Source organism: Numenius arquata, chromosome W, assembly GCF_964106895.1.
Source record: "Numenius arquata chromosome W, bNumArq3.hap1.1, whole genome shotgun sequence".
Taxonomy (NCBI): Eukaryota; Metazoa; Chordata; class Aves; order Charadriiformes; family Scolopacidae; genus Numenius; species Numenius arquata.
In genome coordinates this window covers 21,791,282-21,815,152 of record NC_133615.1, presented here as the reverse complement: position 1 = coordinate 21,815,152, position 23,871 = coordinate 21,791,282, and the positions used below count along the sequence as shown (strand labels likewise).

At 44.5% G+C, this 23,871-nt stretch overlaps 1 protein-coding gene across 1 annotated transcript in view; it reads left to right on the top strand.

The window, feature by feature from the left end:
* The window catches only part of LOC141476645 (protein Hook homolog 3-like), a 170,604-nt gene that overhangs the window by 69,900 nt on the left and 76,833 nt on the right, over window positions 1–23,871 (top strand). Inside the window, exons 5-9 of the mRNA XM_074165428.1 lie at window positions 11,381–11,513; window positions 17,510–17,577; window positions 21,100–21,162; window positions 22,186–22,269; window positions 23,466–23,629. Coding sequence (XP_074021529.1) covers window positions 11,381–11,513; window positions 17,510–17,577; window positions 21,100–21,162; window positions 22,186–22,269; window positions 23,466–23,629 — 512 coding nt within the window. The remainder of the gene's footprint in view (window positions 1–11,380; window positions 11,514–17,509; window positions 17,578–21,099; window positions 21,163–22,185; window positions 22,270–23,465; window positions 23,630–23,871) is intronic.

Genomic DNA, 23,871 nt, shown 5'->3' with positions numbered 1-23,871 from the left:
ATCCCACGGACGGGTTTGCCTTTGCCTGAGGCAGGACTAACCCAGACTGTCTTCCCTAACATATTCTTCATGTGCACTATGGGAACTCTATCTCCCTCCACAGTACGTGGAGGTTTTGATTGGGCAGGGCCAGCTCGGTTGGTAGATCCCCTGTTGTTAACTAGCCAGGTAGCCTTTGCTAAATGTGTATCCCAATGTTTTAAAGTCCCACCACCCATTGCTCTCAGTGCATTTTTTAACAGTCCATTGTACTCTTCTATCTTCCCAGAGGCTGGTGCATGATAAGGGATGTGATAGACCCATTCAATACCATGCTATTTGGCCCAGGTGTCAATGAGGCTGTTTCAGAAATGAGTCCCGTTGTCTGACTCGGTTCTCTCTGGGGTGCCATGTCGCCACAGGACTTGTTTTTCAAAACCCAGGATGGTGTTCCGGGCGGTGGCACGGGGCACAGGGTATGTTTCCAGCCATCCACTGGTTGCTTCCACCATTGTGAGCACATGGCGCTTGCCTTGATGGGTTTGTGGAAGTGTAATATAATCGATCTGCCAGGCCTCCCCATATTTCATAGCATCAGAGAATCATAGAACGGTTAGAGTTGGAAGGGACCTTAAAGATCATCGAGTTCCAACCCCCCTGCCATGGGCAGGGATACCTCCACTAGACCAGGTTACTCAAAGCCCCAGCCATCCTGGCCTTAAACACTTCCAGGGATGGGGCATCCACAACTTCCCTGGGCAACCTGTTCCAGTGTTTCACCACCCTCACAGTAAAGAATTTCCTCCTAATATCTCATCTAAATCTCCCCTCTTCCAATTTAAAACCATTACCCCATGTCCTGTCACTACATCTCCTGACAAAGAGTCCCTCTCCGGCTCTCCTGTAGGCTCCCTTCAGATATTGGAAGGCTGCTATGAGGTCTCCCCGGAGCCTTCTCTTCTCCAGGCTGAACAACCCCAGCTCTCTCAGCTTGTCTTCATAGGAGAGGTGCTCCAGCACTCTGATCATCTTCATGGCCCTCCGCTGGACCCATTCCAACAGGTCCATGTCCTTCCTGTGTTGAGGACTCCAAAGCTGGACACAGTATTCCAGGTGGGGTCTCACGAGCGCAGAGTAGAGGGGTAGAATCACCTCCCATGACCTGCTGGCCACACTTCTCTTGATGCAGCCCAGGATGCGGTTGGCTTTCTGGGCTGCCAGTGCGCACTGCCAGCTCATGTTGAGCTTCTCATCCACCAACACCCCCAAGTCCTTCTCCCCAGCCATTGGCCTCAGCCATGGCTCTCTAGCCATTCTCCGCCCAACCTGTATTTGTGCCTGGGATTGCCACGTCCCAGGTGCAGAACCCTGCACTTGGCCTGGTTGAACTTCATGCGATTTGCACGAGCCCATCTCTCAAGCCTGTCCAGGTCCCTCTGGATGGCACCCCTTCCCTCCAGCGTGTCGACCATGCCACCGAGCTTGGTGTCGTCAGCAAACTTGCTGAGGGTGCACTCTATCCCACTCTCCATGTCTCCGACAAAGATGTCGAACAGCACTGGTCCCAGTACTGACCCCTGAGGAACACCACTTGTCACTGGCTGCCACTTGGACATTGAACCATTGACCACAACCCTTTGAGTGCAGCCATTCAGCCAGTTCCTTATCTACCAAGTGGTCCATCCATCGAACCCATGACTTTCCAATTTTGAGACCAGGACGTCGTGCGGGACAGTGTCAAACGCTTTGCATAAGTCCAGGTAGATGATGTCTGTTGCTCTGCCCTTGTCCACCAAGTCTGTGGCAGTATTGTAAAAGGCCACCAAATTTGTCAGGCACGATTTGCCCTTGGTGAAGCCATGTTGGCTGTCTCCAATCACCTCCTTATTTTCCATGTGCCTTAGCAGAGATTCCAGGAGGATCTGCTCCATGATCTTGCCAGGCACAGAGGTGAGGCTGACTGGCCTATAGTTCCCTGGGTCTTCCTTTTTTCCTTTTTTGAATATCGGGGTTATGTTCCCCTTTTTCCAGTCAGCGGGAACTTCGCCAGATTGCCACGATTTCTCAAATATGATGGAAAGCGGCTTAGCAACTTCGTCCACCAGCTCCCTCAGGACCCTTGGGTGGATTTCATCAGGTCCCATGGACTTGTGCACCTTCAGGTTCCTTAATAGGTCTCGAACCTGATCTTCTCCTACTGTGGGCAGTTCTTCATTCGCAGAGCCCCTGTTTTTGCCTTCCGTGACTTGGGCAGTGTGGTTAGAGCCCTTGCCAGTGAAGACTGAGGCAAAAAAGTTTTTCAGTAGCTCAGCCTTATCCATATCCTGGGTGGCCAGGTCTCCTGTTTCCTTCCGGAGAGGGCCCACAACTTCCCTAGTCTTGCCTTTATCCCTGACATATCTGTAGAAGTTTTTCTTATTGTTTTTGATGTCCCTGGCTAGATGTAATTCTGCCTGGGCTTTCGCTTGCCTGATCTGGTTCCTGGCCACTCGGACAGTTTCTTTATATTCTGCCCATTCTACCCGTCCCTGCTTCCACCCTCTGTAGGCCTCCCTTTTGGTCCTGAGCTTGTCCAGCAGTTCCTTGTTCATCCACACAGGCCTGCTGGCTATTTTGCCTGACTACTTCTTTTTTGGGATGCACCTCTCCTGAGCTTGGAGGAGGCAATCCTTGAATGCCAACCAGCTTTCTCGGGCCCCTCTCCCCTCCAGTTCTTTCTCCCATGCTACCCTGCCAATCAGATCTCTCAGGAGACCAAAGTCTGCTTGTCTGAAGTTCAGGGTAGCGAGCTTGCTGCGCACCCTCCTCGCTGCCCTATGAATCTTGAATTCTACCATTTCGTGGTCACTGCAGCCGAGGCTACCCTTGAACTTGACATTCCCCACCAGCCCCTCCTTGTTGGTAAGGACAAGGTCCAGCACGGCTCCTCTCCTTGTGGGCTCCTCTATCATTTGAAGAAGAAAATTATCATTAACGCATTCCAAGAACTTCCTGGATTTCATGTGCCCTGCTGTGTTGTCCCTTCAACAGATATCGGGGTGGCTGAAGTCCCCCATGAGGACCAGGGTGTGCGAGCGCGATGCTGCTCCTATCTGCCTATAGAGGGCCTCATCCTCCCTGTCACTCTGATGAGGTGGTCTGTAGCAGACCCCTACTGTAACATCACCTGCCCCTGTTCTCCCTTTAATCCTGACCCATAAGCTCTCCATTGGGTCTTCATCCATCCCCAGGTGGAGCTCCACACACTCTTGCTTGTTCCTCATGCTGTGTGCATTTGTGTAAAGGCACTTCAGCTGGGCACCCAATGGGGCTGACTTACTGGCTGGAATGGGTGCATTTCCTTTGTGTAGCTCTTCAGGTGGCCTTCCTTTGTGGTGCTTTATCTGTGTTTCCCAGATTCCTTTTGCCTCAGGAGCCTCAAGGACAGGCCTGATGTTATCACCCCCCTCCCCCTTCACATCTAGTTTAAAGACCTGTCAATCAACCCCGCCATCTCTTGGGCCAGAATATTCTTCCCCCTTTGAGAGAGGCATCTTCCATTTCCTGTCAACGAGCCCGGTGCCGTATAGGCCAACCCACTATCAAAGTACCCAAAGTTACGGTGGTGACACCAGCCACAGAGCCATGTATTGACTGATTTGATCTGTTTGCTCCTCCCAGCATCATTGCCTGCCACTGGAGGGAGTGACGAAAAAATCACCTGCACCCCAGATTCCTTTACTAAGCCTCCCAACTCCCTGAAGTCTCTCTTTATAGCTCTTGAGCTTCGAGTCGCTGTCTCCTCTGCACCTACATGGAATATCAGTAGTGGATAATAATCTGAGGACCATCCTAAACCAGGAAGTTTCCTGGTGACATCCTTCACCCAGGCTCCAGGAAGAGAGCAGACTTCCCTCTGAGGAGGGTCCACCTGGCATATTGGGCCCTCTGTCCCCATCAGGAAGGAGTCCCCAACAACTATAACCCTTCGTATTTGTATTTCAGCCATCATCCTCCATACCAAAGAGGCTTTAATCGCTTGGCTTGCTTGATTGCAGCACATATCTCGCATTCATGGATGACCCGTGCAATAGTGTCCATGGTCAAATCCACCCCTCGGTCACGAGCCCATCTATATGTAGTGTCTTTTCCTTGATGGCCTGAGGAGTCATGGGCCCATTGAGCTGTGAATAATTCACCCTTATGTTGCCAGTCCAGATCCGCCTCGGCCACTTCAATCTTAGCAGCCTGATCCACTTGCTGGTTGTTCTGATGTTCCTCAGTGGCCCGGCTCTTGGGTACATGGGCATCTACATGACGTACTTTCACAACCAGATTCTCTACCCGGGCAGCGATATCTTGCCACAATTCAGCAGCCCAGATAGGTTTGCCTCTGCGCTGCCAGTTGCTCTGCTTCCACTGCTGTAACCACCCCCACAAGGCATTTGCCACCATCCATGAATCGGTGTAGAGATAAAGTACTGGCCATTTTTCCTGCTCGGCAATGTCCAAAGCCAGCTGAATTGCTTTCACCTCTGCAAACTGGCTTGATTCACCTTGTCCTTCAGTGGCTTCTGCAACTCGTCTTGTAGGACTCCACACGGCAGCCTTCCACTTTCTATGCTTTCCCACAATCCGGCAGGACCCATCAGTGAACAGGGCATATCTCTTCTCATTTTCTGGTAGTTCATTATACGGTGGAGCCTCTTCTGCACGCATCACCTCCTCTTCCGGTGACATTCCAAAATCCTTGCCTTCTGGCCAGTCCGTAATCACCTCTAGAATTCCTGGGCGACTGGGGTTTCCCACTCGAGTTTGCTGTGTGATCAGTGCAATCCACTTACTCCATGTAGCATCCGTTGCATGATGTGTGGCAGGGACCCTTTCTTTGAACATCCAACCCAGCACCGGCAGTCGAGGTGCTAAGAGGAGCTGTGCTTCTGTACCAACCACTTCCGAAGCAACTCGAACCCCTTCATATGCTGCCAGTATCTCCTTTTCTGTTGGAGTATAGCAGGCTTCGGATCCTCTGTATCCCCGACTCCAAAACCCTAGGGGTCGACCGCGTGTCTCCCCTGGCGCTTTCTGCCAGAGGCTCCAGGTAGGGCCGTTCTCCCCAGCTGCGGTGTAGAGCACGTTTTTAACATCTTGTCCTGCCTGGACTGGCCCCAGAGCTACTGCATGGACTATTTCCTGTTTAATTTGTTCAAAAGCTTGTCGCTGCTCAGGACCCCATTTAAAATCGTTCTTCTTCCGGGTTACTTGATACAGAGGGCTCACAATCAGACTGTAATCTGGGATATGCATCCTCCAAAAACCCACAATGCCCAGGAAAGCTTGTGTTTCCTTTTTCCTAGTTGGTGGAGACATAGCTGCTATTTTGTTCATCACGTCCATTGGGATCTGACGGCGTCCATCTTGCCATTTTACTCCTAAAAACTGGATCTCCTGTGCAGGTCCCTTGACCTTACTTTGTCTTATGGCAAAACCAGCTTTCAGAAGGATTTGAATTATTTTATTCCCCTTCTCAAAAACTTCTTCTGCTGTGTTGCCCCATACGATGATGTCGTCAATGTACTGCAGATGTTCCGGAGCTTCACCCTGTTCCAGTGCAGTCTGGATCAGTCCATGGCAAATAGTAGGGCTGTGTTTCCACCCCTGGGGCAGTCGGTTCCAGGTGTACTGGACACCCCTCCAAGTGAAAGCAAACTGTGACCTGCACTCCGCTGCCAGAGGGATTGAGAAAAATGCATTAGCGATATCAGTTGTGGCATACCACTTGGCTGCCTTTGACTCCAGTTCGTATTGAAGTTCTAACATGTCTGGCACGGCAGCACTCAGCGGTGGCGTGACTTCATTAAGGCCACGATAGTCCACAGTTAGCCTCCACTCTCCATTAGATTTCTGCACTGGCCATATGGGACTGTTAAAGGGCGAGCGAGTCTTGCTGATCACTCCTTGAATCTCTAGTTGACGAATCAGCTTATGGATGGGGATCAGAGAATCTCGGTTAGTTCGATATCGCCACCGATGAACCGTTGTGGTAGCGATTGGCACCTGTTGTTCTTCAGCCCTCAACAACCCCACAACAGAAGGATCCTCTGAGAGACCAGGCAAGGTAGACAACTGTTTAACTTCTTCCGCCTCCAAGGCAGCTATGCCAAAAGTCCACCGGTACCCTTTTGGGTCCTTAAAATACCCTCTCCTGAGATAATTTATACCACGGATGCATGGAGCATCTGGGCCAGTCACAATGGGATGCTTTTGCCACTCATTCCCAGTTAGGCTCACCTCAGCTTCCAATACAGTCAGCTGTTGGGATCCCCCTGTCACTCCAGAAATGCAAATGGGTTCTGTCCCTCTATAGCTTGATGGTATTAAGGTACACTGTGCGCCTGTGTCCACTAGAGCTCTATACTCCTGTGGCTCTGATGTGCCAGGCCATCGAATCCACACTGTCCAATAAACCTGGTTGTCCCTTTCCCCCACCTGGCTGGAGGCAGGGCCCCTCTAATCCTGGTCATAGTATCCATTACTCGCTTCTTGCAGAAAATTTTTGGAATTTGGAAAGTTGGTGTTGGAAGTTCCTTCAAGGGGATCAGAAGTAGGCTCAGGCCTTCTATTCTGTCTGGGGAACTGCACATTGGAAACCGGGGCGGCACTTTTCCTGGAGAGATCCCCTTTTGTGGTTGTTCTTCCTTGGAATTCCTGTACCCGTGCCCGTAGGATTGAAGTAGGTTGTCCATCCCACTTCCTCATGTCCTCTCCGTGGTCACGCAGGCAGAACCACAGGGTGCTTCGTGGTGTGTACCCCCTGTATTCTCTATCCTGAGTGGAAAAACGTCTGCCCCTAACAGCTGAGATATTGGCTCGTATAGGTGGGGAGGACATATTCTCTTCAAGTTGCTGGACCTTCCGGGACAGTTTCTCCACAGCTGAGACGAGGGGAGAAGAGAGACTTTCTTCTTATTGCCGAAGTCGGGCAGCCACCTCATCCACTGTTGGTCCCTCTTCGCCTTTCCATTCCATCACTGCCAATGAGTTGGCATATGATGATGGGGCGCTCCGTACAAACTTCCGTCACATGGACCTTGTGCATTGGATCCCATCAGGATCTGTGGGTGACTGTGCATTGTCCAGGTCATGATAAATCATATCCCGCATGGCTAATTCTCTCAGGTACTGGATACCTCTTGCCATGGTGGTCCACTTGCTCGGATGACATACAACATCTTCACTGAAGGGATACCTTTCCCTCACGCCTGACAAGAGTCGCCTCCAGAGGCTGAGGGCTTGTGCCTTTTTCCCAATTGCCTTGTCAATGCCCCCCTCTCTAGACAGAGATCCCAGCTGCCTGGCTTCCCTACCCTCCAGTTCCAAGCTACTGGCTCTGTTATCCCAGCACCGGAGCAGCCAGGTGACAATGTGCTCGCCTGGAAGTCGACTGAAATCTTTTCACATGTCCTGCAGCTCGCTCAGGGACAGGGATCGAGTGATTATCTCTGGTTCTGCCTCTTCCTCTTGTTCTCGTGATGACCCTGGATCATCGTCATCCTTCACTGAGCGAACTGATTTCTTGGTGTATCTCTTCTTCTGGATAGGGGCAACTGATACGGGCACAGGTTGGTTTTCTGGTTCAGTTGCAGTGCCTGCCACTGGGTTTGGAGTAGCCACAGCGCCTGCCACAGGGGTTGGAGTAGCCAGTGTCTGTCGCAGGAGTGGCAGTAGCCACACTGCCTGTCGGCCTGGTTTCCATCTCTTTCTCCTGAGGATGCTGTGCAACATTGAGCAATGCTTGGTAGATACTGGCCAGGGCCCATCACAGTGCAGTGAGTTGTGCCTCTCTGGAATAGCCACAGCATTTTCCTTTCAAATATTCTATCACTTTATCAGGGTCCTGTAATTGTTCGGGGGTGAAATCCCAGACCATTGGAGGTGAAAAACTCTCTAGATACCTGCCCATGTTCTCCCACGTGCCATGCCACCCATGACTATCCAGCCTCGGGGCAGATCTCTGGGTGGTAGTCTTAAATAGTTGCTTAACCCTAAACAAAAACTGAAACACATTCAGGAGACCTAGCAATAGGACTAAGCTGGTTTGCATGTCCCAAGAGTATTCAAAATTCTCAAAAACTGGCATACCTGACACGAAAGAGAAAAGGCGATGTGAAAGAGCTGGGGAAAGTATCCTCCCCTGCTTCCCCCATAGACTCAGTGTGTTTATTAATAAATTCCCCGAGATATGGGCAGGAAAGCAGTGCCGAATAAACGCCCCAACAGTGCTGAACAGTGATGCTATCATATCATAAATTGATATCACACAGGACAGCAAAATTATAATCCTGAGGTGATAAACATCATCATGGGGAGTACATAGAACACGTAAGAATTTACATAACACAGCCATGAAAACAAACAAAGCAACATTTTGCCCAGCGAATAATACAATAAATACCGATAACAAATTCATTTTAACACGCTCTGGTCAGATCTGTCGTTATCTCAACCCTCTGAGTGCCCCACGTTGGGCGCCAAAAAGGACTGTAGTGGTTTGGCCTCAGACGGCAACAAAGGACCACGTGGCAGCCGCTCGCTCAGACTGGAGCCCCCACCGCCACCACGGCCATGAGGGGAGAATGGGAAGAAAAAGGCAAAAAACTCGTAGGTTGAGACAAAGGCAATTTAACAGAACAGCAAAGGGAGCAAGAAACAACAACAACAATAACACTGACAGAGGAATATGCAACCACAAGTACGATACCACCACTTGCCGACCATGCCCCGGGATGCCCCAGCCCGCTCTGCTCCCCCATGGTGGCTTCCTGCCCCTCCCCTTCCCCCGGCTAGCTCCTGCTACCCCCTGGGCATGGCTCACATGGGATGGAATACCTGTGTCCCTGCTAGATCCTGGGGAGAATTAACCCTATCCCCGCCAGACCCAGGACACCTGGTGCAGCTAAAAAACCTTTGAACAGTTTTTTATGACAATTTATTTCATTTTAGAGCAACATCATAATTTGTTGCTTTTAAGAGAACAGTCTCTCAGTAGCTGTCCTACACTGATTGTCTTGTCTATTATAATATGGAAGAAAACAAGCTAAAGGAGGCCCCTGAAATCTTGCTGCTTTGGAATCCAAACTCTCATTCTTTCTGTAAAATATTCTGCTATTTATTTTCCTCAAATAAATGAAAGGTGTCTGCTTTCATCACAAGACATTTATTCTGGAGCCTAACGTTCCTTTTATTGTATATCACTTTGATTTTTGCTGTAGTATTAAAATTGTCCATTAAATTTATTTCATAATCCTAAATTTTCTTCCTTGCTTTCCTCACTTCTTTATGGTACAAGCTAATATACCTCTTCAGCTTCTCCCAACAACATTTACAAGGCAACTGTATTATCATTAATAGAAAAAACAGCATTGCATTAAAAATACAGGCAATACAAGTTGAAATGTAAATGTGAATCAACTTAGACCATTCAAAAATGCTGTTTTATTTCATTCATTTCATTAATTTCCTTTTCCCCTCTCCCTTCCCCCTCTCTTTCCCTTCCTCACTCTTGCCCTCTCCCTCTTCCTTCACCCCCTCTCCCTTACCCCCTTTTTCTCTTTCCCCCCTCTCTTGCTCTCCCTTCTCTTGCCCTATATTTCTCTTGCTTACCCTCTACATTTCTCTCACCTTCTCTCTCTCCCTCTCACCATCTTGCTCACTCACATTCTCACTTGCTCACCTCCTGTCTTTCACCTTCTCTCTGACTCAGTCGCCTTCTCGACTGCTCTCATTTTGCCAATTGCACACTTGCTCATCCCTCCTCTCACCCTCTCTCTCCTGCCTGTCCACCTCCTCTCTCGCTCACCCTCTCTCTCACTTCCATATGCCCTCTCTCTCTCACCACATATCTCCCTCTCACTCACTTGCCTGCGCTCTCTTTCTCTAGCCCACCTTCTCTCTCGCTTGCCTTGTCTTCCTAGCTCTCCCTCCCCTTCTCTCTTACTCACTCCCTTTCTATCTCTTGTCTTCTCTCTCTCACTCCTTGCCTGCTCTTAGTGATATCAAAACCTCTATGATTGTAATTCTGTAAATCATTTGGGTAAATGATTCTTGACAAGACAATGGGATAGAAAGAACAACTGGACCTAAAACCAGGTAGCAGAAACTTCAGAGGGCTGATTGCCCAAGAAACTTGGCTATACCGCATGAAATGCGTCCTTAAGGTGAACTTGACTAATCATAATATGAAAACCACTCCTCTAGAAGTTAGGATACCTGCCTCCACTTGAAGACCCTCACCCGCTGAGCCTGTGCAGTAAAGAGACACTGTACCTTTAATTGAAGACGAGGACATTTTACACAATTCAGCTTCAAAATAAGGAATTATGAGCACCAGTAAAAAGTTGATAAACAATGAATATGTTAATTATGCTAATTTACAATGTATAAATGAATGACTGTTCCAATTTCATGTGTGCTAGCTTTGTGGAGACGCCCCCTAGCACCCTTTTCTGCGCAGAATTGCTAATAAATAGCTAATACCTCAACTCTGTGTGTTATTGGCTTGCACACCGGGTAAAGGATCCCATGAGTTTTGGGACATTAGTCTCCTCCTTACCCCTTCTCTCACCTTTTTGACCCCTCTCTTGCCTTCTCTCCCTCATCTTCTCTCTCACTCTGGTTCTCTTGCCCTCACCACCTCTCTCACAGTTTCTACCCCCCCCTCCACCTTGTGTGGGTGCCTTCTCTCTCTCACCCTCTCATGCTTTCTTTCTCTTCATTCTTTTTGTATTTACATTTGCTCTCTTTAGTTGCATGTTGTACCACTCGGTCAGGTCCTTTACTCATGGATGAGGAATTAGTTGTTTTGACTCTGGACGTACTAAGTATCCTTAGATTAGACCTACAAAACTGTTAGACCAAGTTTTTTACAAACTGAGATTTGTTGTCCATTCATGCTAGATGTTTTTTATTGAAGTAAAACATTTAATTTCTGACTTTGCAATGGTATGATTTAGAAATTCAGACTTACTTTATTCCAGATGGAAAATTTTTAGGCATTAGATTTTTTTAATGAAAAGAATTAATAAGAATAATTAATTCATCGAGTGCCGTTGATCAGCTTTTTTAGGCCTACCTGCGTTACCTTTCCTTACCTGGAAGAACAAATCTTGGTCTTGATAAGTTTGAAACTAGTACTTTGTTATTAGTTGAGACAGCTTTCCAAAATGTCGGTTGTGTTAAGTGATATGGGATGGTTTTATATTTTGAGATATGTATATGAGCTGGTGCAATTTTTTTAGTTTGTTTTAAAGATGGATTTAAAAACTATGCCAAAATAGAGTAAGTGCTTCCTATTGCCTCTAAATCATCTTTCTATTTTGTAATGTATGTGCATATATATATAGTGATGTACATATGTATGCAGATTCTAGGGCAACAGATTAACGACTTCACTCTTCCTGATGTTAACCTGATTGGAGAGCACTCTGATGCTGCAGAGCTTGGGAGAATGCTTCAGCTTATTTTGGGATGTGCTGTGAATTGTGAACAGAAGCAAGGTATTAAATTTTGAAAGTATGTTTTGCTTCCAGGGTAGTTAATGAAAATCTAACTTGCTTTTTAAATAACTGAGGGAAAATGATAGGTTGCTATGAGAGACAAATTTACTTTTTCTAAATCATAACACTACTTTATTTTACAGACAATAAGTGCTGTTATGTTATGAGCTTTACTAAGTTTGCAGGCTGGAAATGTGGAATTGGTTTTGCTTTCAACATGCATATTTTTAGTTTGGGTTCCCTGAGCTGAAAAGGGACTTCACAAATGAAAAGTCTTGTCCCCAGCCTTTAACTATTCATGTGTGAGTTAGCTCTGTGAAGTGAAGAATCAACAAATGTGATTTACATGTCCTTCACTGTGACCCTTGGGTTCAGGAACGTATCCCAATATCTCACTGCATGTCAGAGAGCCTTCGTTGTCACCAGGTGCCATCTACTGAAAACTGAGACACTAGGGTTTCAGAAACTTCTGCACATGGTTAGCACTGGAGTATGGGAGATTGTGCCCTTCTGCACCAGTAGCTGGAGGCCAGGCAGGATATCCCAAGGACATCTAAAGTGTCACTAGAGGCCTATGTTTAATCTACTGAATTCCACCTCAGCAGTTATTGGAAAACACTTCTATCTCCTCTGGCTTCTGTGGTGCCAGTTGTTTATCTGACCTACACAAGTAAAATGGAGACCCATTCAGTTTCTCTCCATATATGGCAGAAGATTTGCTGGATGGTTAAAGTATTTCTTAAGGGCCCTTGTTGCATCCTTGGGTGTATGATGTCTTATTGTGATCCAATTCCCTTCAATTATGTTTAATTCAAATCAGATTAAGGTAAAAATCCAAACAGTTATTCAGAAGGTTTAAAATCACAGAATCACATAATGGTTGAGGTTGGAAGGGACCTCTGGAGGTCATCTGGTCCAATGCCCCTGCTCAAGCAGGGCCACCTAGAGACGGTTGCCCAGGATCACGTCCAGATGGCTTCTGAACATCTCCAAGTATGGAGATTACACAACCTCACTGGTCAACCTGGTCCAGTGCTCAGTCACCCTCATAGTGAAAAAGTGTTTCCTGCTCTTCAGACAGAACCTCCTGTTTTTTCATTTGTGCCCATTGCCTCTTGTCACTGGATGCCACTGAAAAGAACGTAGCTTCATCTTGTTTTCACCTTCTCTTCACATATTTATATACACTGATGAGATTCCTCCCTGAGCCTTCTCTTCCCTAAAATAAGCAGTCCCAGCTCTCTCAGCCTTTCCTCATAGGAGAGATGCTCCAGTCCCTTAATCATCTTTGCAGCCCTTCACAGAACTCCCAGTAGCTCCGTATCTCTCTTGTACTGAGGAGCCCAGAACTGGACACAGGACTCCAGCTGTGGCCTCAACAGTGCTGAATAAAGGGGAAGGATCTCCTCCCTCGACCTGCTAGCAACACTCCTCCTAATGCAGCCCAGGATACCATTTATCCTTTTTGCTGCCGCCAGGTGCCCACCAAGCCACTCTATCACTCCTGTCCTCAGTGAGACAGGGGGGTGAAAATATGATTAAAAACTCGTGGGTCAAGATAAAGGCAGTTTAATAAAAAAAGCAAAGGCCACTCATGGAAGCAAAGGAAACAAACAACAAAAATATTATTTGTTGGGGCCATGCAGAACATCTGGAAGATCGATCAGGACTGATTTTGGAGCCCTTCTGAGCATGTGGCAGATCAAGCAAAACTTGATCAGAACTAAAACTATATTGCTTTAAGAATAAGATTGTTTCGAGCAGGCCAGACAGAAGAAAAAAAAACATTGTGTGTGTCTGTGAAGTTCAGGCTGGAAAACCGCCTGGAGGAGTGTGTGTAGAAAGATGTGGCTGAAAACAGTCGCATTCTGTGAGAATGGGAGTGCTCGCCCTGTTTGGCAAAACAGCTCAGAAACTAGCTCTCTATATATAGCTTTGTGTATGTGAATAAAGGCTTCTGCTTCTGCTTTTGCTGCTGCTTCTGCTTCTGCTTATAGCATACAATTGCGTCCTGATCAATCATCGCTGCAAATTGGTGCCCTGTGACATGACGTCATATGGTATGGAACATCTCTTTGGTCACTTTGGGTCAGCTGTCCTGTCTATGTCCCCCTCTTGCCCACCCCCAGCCTGCTGGTCTTTGTGGGGGGAGTTTGGAGAGACAGCCTTGATGCTGTAGGAGCACTGCTCAGCAGTAACCAAAACATTGGTGTGTTATCAACGCTGTTCTAGCTACAAATACAAAGCACAGCACTATGAGGGCTGCTATGGGGAAAGTTAACTCTGTCTCAGCTAGACCCAATACAGGAACATTGCTGGCTCGTGTTCAATCTGGTGTCCACCAGGACCCCCAGATCCTTTTCTGCCAAGCTGCTTTCCAGCTGGGTGGCCCCCAGCATGCACTGGTGCCTGGGCTTGTTCCTCCCCAGGTGCAGGGCTTTGCCCTTCCCCTTGTTGAACTTCATGAGGTTCCTGTCAGCCCATTTCTCCAGTCTGTTAAAGTCCCTCTGGATGACAGCATGACCCTCTGGCGTATCAGCCACTCCTCCCACTGTTGTGTCACCAGCAAACTTGCTGAGGGTACACTCTGCCCCATCATCCAGATCATTAATGAAGATGTTGAACAGGACTGGACCCAGTATTGACCCCTGGGGTATACCGCTAGTTGCTGGTGTCCAACTAGACTTTGTGCCACTGATCACCACCCTCTGGGCCCAACCATTCAGCCAGTTTTCAACCCACCTCAGTGTCTGCTCATACAGCCCATACAGCTTCTCTAAGAGGATCTTATGGGAGACAGTGTCAAAGGCCTTACTCAAATCAACGTGGTCAATATCCACTGCTCTCTCCTCATCCACCAGGCCAGTCATTTCATCACAGAAGTGTATCAAGTTGGTCGATCATGACTTCTCCTTGGTGAAGCCATGCTGACTAATCCTGATGATTTTCTTCTCCTTCATGTGCCTGCAAATGGTTTCCAGGATTAGCTGCTCCATCACCTTCACAGGGATGGAGGTGGGGCTGACCTGCTTTTAGTTCCCCGAGTCTTCCTTCTTGCCCTTCTTGCAGATAGGAGGGACATTTGTTTTCCTCCAGTCCTCAGGCACTTCTCCCAGTCACCATGACTGATCAAAGATTATCAAGTGTGGTGTCGTAATGATATCAGCCAGCTCCCTCAGCCCTCGTGGGTGCATCCCATCGGTGCCCATGGACTTATGCATGTCCAGGTTGCTTAAATATTCCCTGACCTGATCCTCTTCCACCAAGGGTACGTCTTCCTTGCTCCAGATTTTCCCCCTGGTCTCTGGGAAATGGGATTCCCAAAGTCCAAGCTTGCTGTTAAAGACTGAGGGAAAGAAGGCATTCAGTATCTCCGCCTTTCCCATGTCCTTTGTCACTAGGTCCCCTGCCCCATTCAGCAGCGGGCCCACATTTTCCCTAGTCTTCCTTTTGCCACTTAGGTTCTTCGAGAAGCCTTTCTTGTTGCCTTTGACATCCCTTGCCAGATTCAATTCCTTTTGGACTTTGGCTCTGTATTCCTCCCAAGATACCTGTCTCTGCTTCCACCTTCTGTATATTTTGGTTTTGTGTTTGAGTTTTGTCAGGAGCTCCTTGTTCATCCATACAGGCCTCCTGGAATTTTTTGCCTGATTTCATATTCCTTGGGATGGAGCTCTTTTGAGCTTGTAGGAAGCAATCCTTCATTATCAACCAACTTTCTTGATTCCTGTTTCCCTCCAGATCCTGGGATAATGCCATGGAACTCTACCAAGCAGATCCCTGAAGAGGCCAAAGTCTGCTCTCCTGAAGTCCAGGGTTGTGAGCTTGCTTTTTACCCTCCTCTCAGGACCCTGAACTCCACCATCTCATGGTCACTGCAGCTAAGGCTGCCTTTGACTTTCACATCCCTCATGAGTTCCTCCTTGGTTTTGAGTATGAGCACCTCTCCTCGTTGTTTCCTCTATCAGTGGAGTCAGGAAGTTGTCATCAATGCACTCCAGGAACCTCCTGTATTGCTTATGCCCTATTGTGTTGTCCCTCCAGTAGATAAGTGGATAAGTGAAAGAAAAAGCTATGCTTACTGTATTTACGCTAAGTTTCTATCAAAGGCTGTCTTTCCCTAATACACCTCACTTCTGTTTCCTTTCTGGCAAAATGGCAGCTCTGTTATCAAGACTGTTGTCTTACTCTTGTATTGTGTACCTTAGCTTTTAAGCCAATTTCCCCTTTCTAGTTTTCTCAGGGTTCTAAATTGCTTTAATCTCTCATCCTGAAACTACTTTTATTCTTCCCTTAAGCAGGAGAAAGTCTGGCCATCCTCTTATTTAGAATACAAGTGTTTTCCCTTCCGTAAGTACATAAATAGCTATTAATTTAAGCCACCTCTCTTCCACTTGACTGTTTAGTTAACATCTCAGAGTCAAATACTCTCTAAGTTCTTTTAGATATTCCACACGAAGAAGGTTTAATGTTTAATATAAAATTTACTTATTTGAAGATATTTGATGTTACATGGGATTTTGGTTTAGCAGAGTGATACAGCAATATACTGAAATCACAATACAAGCATAATATAGCAACTGCAACATACAGTTGAATCACAATACAAATGTGATTCCCATTACTGATCTCTGTGCTCACTGTCACAACACTGGGTGTCCCAAGTTGCCTGGAAGGAATACATGTGTTGAAGTTAGCTTAAGTCCGTTGCTCTTTTCATAGTTCATTTTATTAGTTGTCCATTTTTTCTACTTTATGTTCCCCCCATGCTAGTTTGACTAGCTCAGGAAGCCATTACTCTCTACTAATTATCTCAGGGAAGGCTGTTTATACAACCTGATGACCCACTGGTACAACCCTATAGCTAAAACAAAGGCTACCCTCCAGTCTCCCTTGTGTCAAGATAAGTTCAGCTTTCTTTACAACAATTGGCGATCATTCCTTACATTCTTCCCTGAGCTTGACATTCTTGCAGTGTTAGGTTTATGGTTGGACTCGATGACCTTAAAGGTCTTTTCCAACCTAAATGATTCTATGATTCTATCATTCCTCTGATCCTTCTTCCACTGTGGGAGTGTGTTGGTCGGCCACAGAAGTGTAAATTTCTCATTCTTTATTTTGGTAGCTTCTTGGCATTTATTAGTGAGGAATGTATCTTTCCCTGAACTTTACATATTCTGTCAGTCTAAACATTAAAAACATATGAGATACAGGCATCTAAACAGTCTAGTTATATGTAGTTTGATTATTTACTGTCGTGCCTCTTCTAAATTATTTTGAGGTGGCTGATTCCCAACGTCTTCCTCTTAGACAAATCATAACAATGATATGCATGGCATTTGGAAAAATAATAATAAAAAAAAGGTCATGATACCTGGCCGGGATGCATATGATATTGGACAAGTCACAAACTCTGACTCAGTCTAAACATCAGAATTTGACATTCTAACCACTCAGTCCTCTTACAGCATGCTTCCAGTACAGGTCACATCTATATACAGAAAAGGAAGAGAAAATGTGGAGAGGATTTATTGTATTCTTAGTTCTGTGCTTTCTCAAGACCTCATATGGAAATTCTGTGAAATGAGGGTGCTGTAGAAAGGCAGGACAAGGAGTCAAAGTCATGGAAAAAGACAACCAATCCTTGGATCCTGTTCTTCTATTGCCTAAATAATTCAGGAACAAAGGGAGAAAAGCACTTGGAGAGTAGACAGTTCTTTTGAGAGGTAATGGGAAAGAAAAAAATAGCCATCATAGGCAAAAAAAAACCCCAATCATGTTGCAGTGTTCCAGTGAGCCTTGATTTATGTCTGAATAGATTTTTTTTTCTATAATGTATTCTTGAGTTTGCTGGCCTGAAACTTGAAAGGTAGTTACAAATTTCAGTTTCATCTGTAGCACCTGCTCAGCTTGTAGGAAAGATACAACTACTGATCTCATGTTCTGTGTGACTTTCTCAAGCTTAAAGTAACACACCTGAATGCTCTTATTTTCAGAGTACATACAGACCATAATGATGATGGAAGAATCAGTTCAACATGTTGTCATGACAGCCATTCAGGAGGTATGTTAGAGTGTACATAGTGTGTAGAAATTAAGCCTTTCAATATTGCAAAGAAACATATTTTATTACACTGTGATGAAAAAGGGACACAGAGTTTGCAATTTTAGAAGCAGCATTTTCCTCTTTTGAGTTAGAAAAACGAATCAGGCAAGCCTTCTTCATGTCAAAGAACTTTGGTTGCATGCCCCACTTCTCTAGAAGTTTAAATCTTCTCAACTGTCATGGGTTGACCTTGGCTGGCTTCCAGGTACCCACCAAGATGTTTTATCACTCCCCCTCATCAACAGGACAGGGGGAGAAAATAAGATAGGGTCAAGATAAGGACAGGGAGATCACTTACCAATTACTGTCATGGGCAAAACAGTCTCAACTTGGGGAAATTAATTTAATTTATTGCCAATTAAAAAAGAGAGTAGGGTAATGAGAAATAAGAACAAGTCTAAAAACACCTTCCCCCCACCCCTCCCTTCTTCCTAGGCTCAACTTCACTCCCGATTTTTCTACCTCCTTCCCTCTGAGCAGCGCAGGGGGATTAGCAATAGGGAGTTGCAGTCAGGTCATAACACTCTGCTGCTACTTCCTCCTCACGCTCTTCCCCTGCTCTAGCATGGGGTCCTACCCACACGATACAGTCCTTCACGAATTTCTCCAACATGGGTCCTTCCCACGGGCTGCAGTTCTTCAAGAGCTCCTCCAGCATGGGCCTGTTCCTTCAGAAATGGACTGCTCCAGCGTGGGGCCCCTGTGGGGTCACAGGTCTTGCCAGAAAACCTGCTCCTCCGTGGGCTCCTCTCCACAAGCCACAGTTCCTGCCGGGAGCCTGTTCCAGTGTGGGTTCTCCATGAGGTCACAGCTTCAGGGCATATCCACCTGCTCTGTCTCCACTGTGGACCTCCATGGGCCGCAGGGGGATAACCTGTATCACCACGGTCTTCACCACAGGCTGCAGGGGAATCTCTGCTTTGGTGCCTGGAGCACCTCCTCCTCCTCCTTCTTCACTGACCTTGGTGTCTGCAGAGTTGTTTCTCTCACATATTCTCACTCCTCTCCCTCAGCTGCTGTCGCACATCATTTTTTACCTCTCCACTTCCCCTCCTGAGGAATTTGTAGACAGCGATGAGTTAAGAACCTTTTCCTAAACTAAGCCTGTTCCAGTGACCGACCACCCTCTCAGTGAAGAACCTTTTCCTAATGTCCAATCTGAACTTCCCCTGACGCAGCTTCAAACCATTTCCTCCTGTCCTGTCACTGGTCATCAGAGAGAGGAGATCAGCACCTCCCCCTCCACCGCCCCCCTTGAGGTAGTTGTAGACTGCAATGAGGTCACCCCTCAGCCTTCTCCAAGCTGAACAAACCAAGTGACCTTAGCCACTCCTCATAAGTCTTGCCCTCGAGACCTTTCACCATCTTAGTCGCCCTCCTCTGGACACACTCTAAAGTTCGATGTACTCCTTATATTGAGTAGCCTAAACCTGCACACAGTACTCGAGGTAAGGCTGCACCAGTGCAGTGTAGAGTGGGACGATCATCCACTATGCTATGTTGTGCTTGATGCACCCCAGGACCTGGTTGGCCCTTTTGGCTGCCAGGGCACACTGTTGACTCATATTCAACTTGCCATCAACCCAAACCCCCAGATCTCTTTCCGTGGGGCTGCTCTACAGCCTCTCATCCCCCAGTTTGTACGTATAACCAGGATTATCCCTTTCCAGGTGGAGAATCTAGCACTTGCTCTTGTTAAATTTCATATGGTTGGTGATTGCCCAGCTCTCTAGTCTATCCAGATCTTTTTGTAAGGCCTCTCTATCCTCGAGGGAGTCCACAGCTCCTCCTAGTTTAATTTTGACAAAATTATTAATGTACATTCGACTCCTGCTTCCAGATCATTTATAAAAACATTAAAGAGCACTGGCCCTAAATTTGAGCCCTGGGGAACCCCACTGGTGACTGGTCACCTGCCTGATGTAGCCCCATTTACTATAACTCTTTTCCTTCCTAGACCTTCACTGGTAATCAAATTGCTTCTGAATGTGAGCGAGGAATGATGAATTCCATGTTGAACAGTAGAGAAATTTCACTATTTCTGTTACATCTCAAACAGATGTCACTAAAGAGATGTACTTGAGCCTTAGGGCTCTGCTACCTGTTATCTCTTTTACTCACGTTGTGTCCTAACAGTCTTGGATCCTATTGGATGACTATGGAATCATTTCAAGGACTAAAATTGCAGATCAAGAGTTCTTAAAATTAGGATTTTAAAAAATAATCCCCAAACTTCCTGCTAGATCAGCTTCTTTTTTCTCTTTAAGTCAGTGCTGTCAGGAACAGGCAAGTGACAGATTTCCTGCCTAAGTTTTGGGACATTTTTGATATTTTACTTCTGTTTTCTGGAATTTTTTTTTCAGGGAGCAAAAACATTTCTTTTTGAGTTATTTGCAACATATCTGTAATATATATACTTAAAATTTCTTATCGTACTGCTTTCAACCCTAACTTCACCTTAACTGGTGTCAGGGTTACTTGGCTATCCATTCCAAGGAGATGTTTTGTAAATATTGTGTCTACAGCTGCACTTGGTGTGTTATTGGGGAGCTGATAAAACTGGCTAGCAGTCAGAGCTCAGGCCCTTTGAGCTATTGCTATATTGCTCATTGCTATATTGCTCATTGATATATGATATAAAATCTTATGTCTTTGTCTCTTGTTTTGAGCTTGCCCTGATAATTTGTTTTCTGGGGGTGGGGTGTTCTTTGGTCTTAAAATATTTGTAATATTTAAATGTATTTCTAGCCATTTATCTGTTGTAGCTGATCAGTGGGTGAGGTTCCTAAAAGAAAACTTTTTCCCCCCGATAAGCATGTCAGTCAATCTGGGGCTTTCTAAGAAAGTAATGACTTGACAATCATTTTTCCTCACTAAAACCATTACAAACCATTTTTCTAGTCAGATAGATTAGTCATATTACAAAGAATTGTAATGCTTGTTTCAAAAATACTCATTCTAGAGTATAAATTTTTAATCTGCAAATTCCAGACAAATTGGGAGCAGTACGCTTGGTCCTCTTTCATTTCTTTATAATTATTTGAGATACAGATTTTTCAAAACCCAAAAAAAGAATGTGGGCTCTCAAAATGGGAAAAGATGAAAACAACTGCCAGAGAACAATTTGAGACCTATCTTGCCTGCCACATAATAGCTGCCACCAGTCTATTGCTGCTTCAATACAGTGTTCTGCAAAGGATAGTGTAGCTTTCATGATAGATAATGAATGTGCTTTTTCAGAAGAGAGAATGACTATGTAAGGTAATGTTTTTCATACTTTAGACATTATAAGTCCTGGATATGTCTTTCCATAGTTCTTTTTTTAATATACCTCATAGAAAAATGAAGTAAAAAATGTTACTCTTACCAGAAAAAAAAGCTTTCCTAAAGGTTAAGCTGAACCTAATTTTTCATTGAAACGTACCTTTAATATGCAAATAAATCTTATGTTTTTTCTAATCCAATGTAATCTAATTGCAGTTGATGAGTAAAGAGTCTCCAGTCTCTTTTGGAAATGATGCTTATATTGACCTTGAACGTCAGGTATCTAAGATGAGATATTTCTTTTCCTTAAATCACAGGAAATCAGTGCCTAATTGTTATGTTTTATTGTTAAGCAGTCTACCTTTTCTATTGTGGGAGAGTTTTGTGGAAAATTTGAATAATAGATAAAAAAAACACTTGACTGTTCTTTACAGTTATCTGTGTAGAAGCACATAAATTCTGGTTGATGGAATTAATTTTATGTCAGCTGTCCCTTGTAAACTTAAAAAATGAGAGATTATGATCCTGTCTGTGAAAAGTAGTAGACCCATCTAAAATTTTTTATGTGTAATAAAATATATACATATGCATTAACTATGTGCATATTTTATCAGACCAATTTTCTTGTAGATATTTCTTTATTTCCCTGACTATATTCATACAGAAACTTGGAAGATATAAATCTTTTAATTATTGTATAGTCCCTTTAAGAGATGTAACTGAATGTTTCCACACTGCTTATAAGATTCAGTGTCTTTTTTCAGATGGGTAGGTTTCTCCATCACAATGTTGATTGTTTCCCCTGTTGTACAGTAAGAGTAGTTCCCAGTGACTAGACAGGTTTTACCTTAACTGTTTATTCCTTGCATTGTACCTCCCAATCTTTTGTGTATTTGAAAAGTAGATTAAAAACTGAAATAATGTATTCTTTGCATCCATAGAGAAAAGTGGTATTGATGCTTTTTTTTTTTTCCAGTGTACAGAGACAATAAATTCTTCAAAGCTAAGCTGTTTGGTTTGGGGGGGGGGCTCAGTTTACATAATAAATGTGATAACTTCAATGTTTTGTTTCAAGACCAACCATCACCTTCAGCTATATTTACCTTTGTTAGACAAATTAAACAATGATTACAGTTGCTACTTTGTTTCATTGTGGAAGTAGAATTGCTTTTCTTTTTTCCCCAAACTTCAATATTACATAAATGTAAAAAAAGATTATACAATCATATAATTCATAATTTTGCTATATTTTTTATAGAGATATATGATTATGAAACTAAAAATGATTGTTGTTTATGATAGCTGAAGAAAACTACAGAAGAATTAAATGAAGCCCTAGCAACAAAAGAAGAAATTGCCCAGAGATGTCATGAGTTAGATATGCAGGTACGTCATCTTCAAATTGAGAAAAAAGTATGTTAATTCTTGGACAGCTGAAGAAAGGGATTATTCTAGAAATCTACCTTTTATATTAAAAAAAAAAATATCCTCAATTGCTGTATTTCTTTACCCATGTTAGCAGAGCAAAAAGTGCATGCAGCATTAAGGTGATTGGTACTGACAAAGCTTTTTTGCATTCAAGCAAGAAATGAGCTGCATTGCTGAACTCATGAGTTACAGAAATCCTAGGAAGAGTTTTGCTGGTATAATGATTTCATTAAAAAGTACATGCATATGCATAAGCTAAGCATAAAATAAGTTTTACTGTAAACTGAGCATATCTGATCTGGAAGGCATCAACAGACTAAACCTGGAACTCAGAAGAGCCATTTCAATCAATTCCTATTTTGGTGTATAATTTGGCTTTTAGCCAAACAGTAATGACCGGAATTAATGAAACCTTGTGCCTCATTGATTTGTGTTTGACAGTTGGTTGATTTGGTTGTGTTGGATGCAAGTTCTGATCAAAACTTTCCTTTCTCTTGGGATATGTATATTCTTTCTTTTCCCCTCCTACCTGCATTTTGATTGTATAGTGTCTAATAATATGAGCTTATGCTTCAGACATTCTTTTGTCACAGCACTTTGGCTTCTCTGCCCCACTGCCTGTTTTCACAAAGCTGACAGAAATTTAATCATCTTTGGGACCTCTGTTCCTGTTTCAAGTCCATTTGCAATTGGTCATTGGATTAAAAAATTTCTTGGAGAGGCATGGCCACGAGAGACTTGAATATTCTGTGTGATTGTATAAACATTGTTTCCTTTGGAAAACATGTTAAAAAACCTTACTATGGGGTGCTAGGGTGTGTGCATGGGTTGGCGGTGCTTGAAAAGTAGGCAGACTTTAATACAGTGGCATAATCTTCTTTGCTAACTAAGATATTTTTCTTTAGATATTTGTGAGAAATAAAGGTGAGAACACTGTTTTCTTTATGGTAAATCCTGTCCCTAATGCTGTAGTACATTGGTTACATCACATATCAAATGATAAAGTATTAAAGTTACAATGTATTCCTTTGAAATACAGTTTTGTGACCTTTGATGTTTCCAATTGTTTTGCTAATGTTTTGCTGTGTGCACCAAAAAATCGCTCTTTATAGCTGACAGCTCCATTATTCCAGTCTGTTCTTTTATTACAACAGGTTGCAGCACTTCAAGAGGAGAAGAGCATTTTACTTGCTGAGAACCAGATTCTGATGGAACGTTTGAATCAATCTGATTCTATAGAAGATCCCAACAGCCCTTCAGGTCGTAGGCACTTGCAGCTGCAGACCCAATTAGAGCACCTCCAAGAGGAAACGTTCAGGTAAAAAAGCCACATGTGGATAAACTGTAGTTGGCAGCCAGTATGACTTGTATGCTTTTGGTTCTACTGGAATTTATACTAAATTATTATAATGGGTGGTATAAAAACCATATTAGTTAAGTTTCTGTTATGATCTACCTGTTTATAAGCTCAGACTTTGAAAAATGTGGATTTTTTTTTTAAAAATACTGAAATGCTGCATTGACTCCCCTTCCCCTCCTCTGGACTTTGTAGCAATTCCT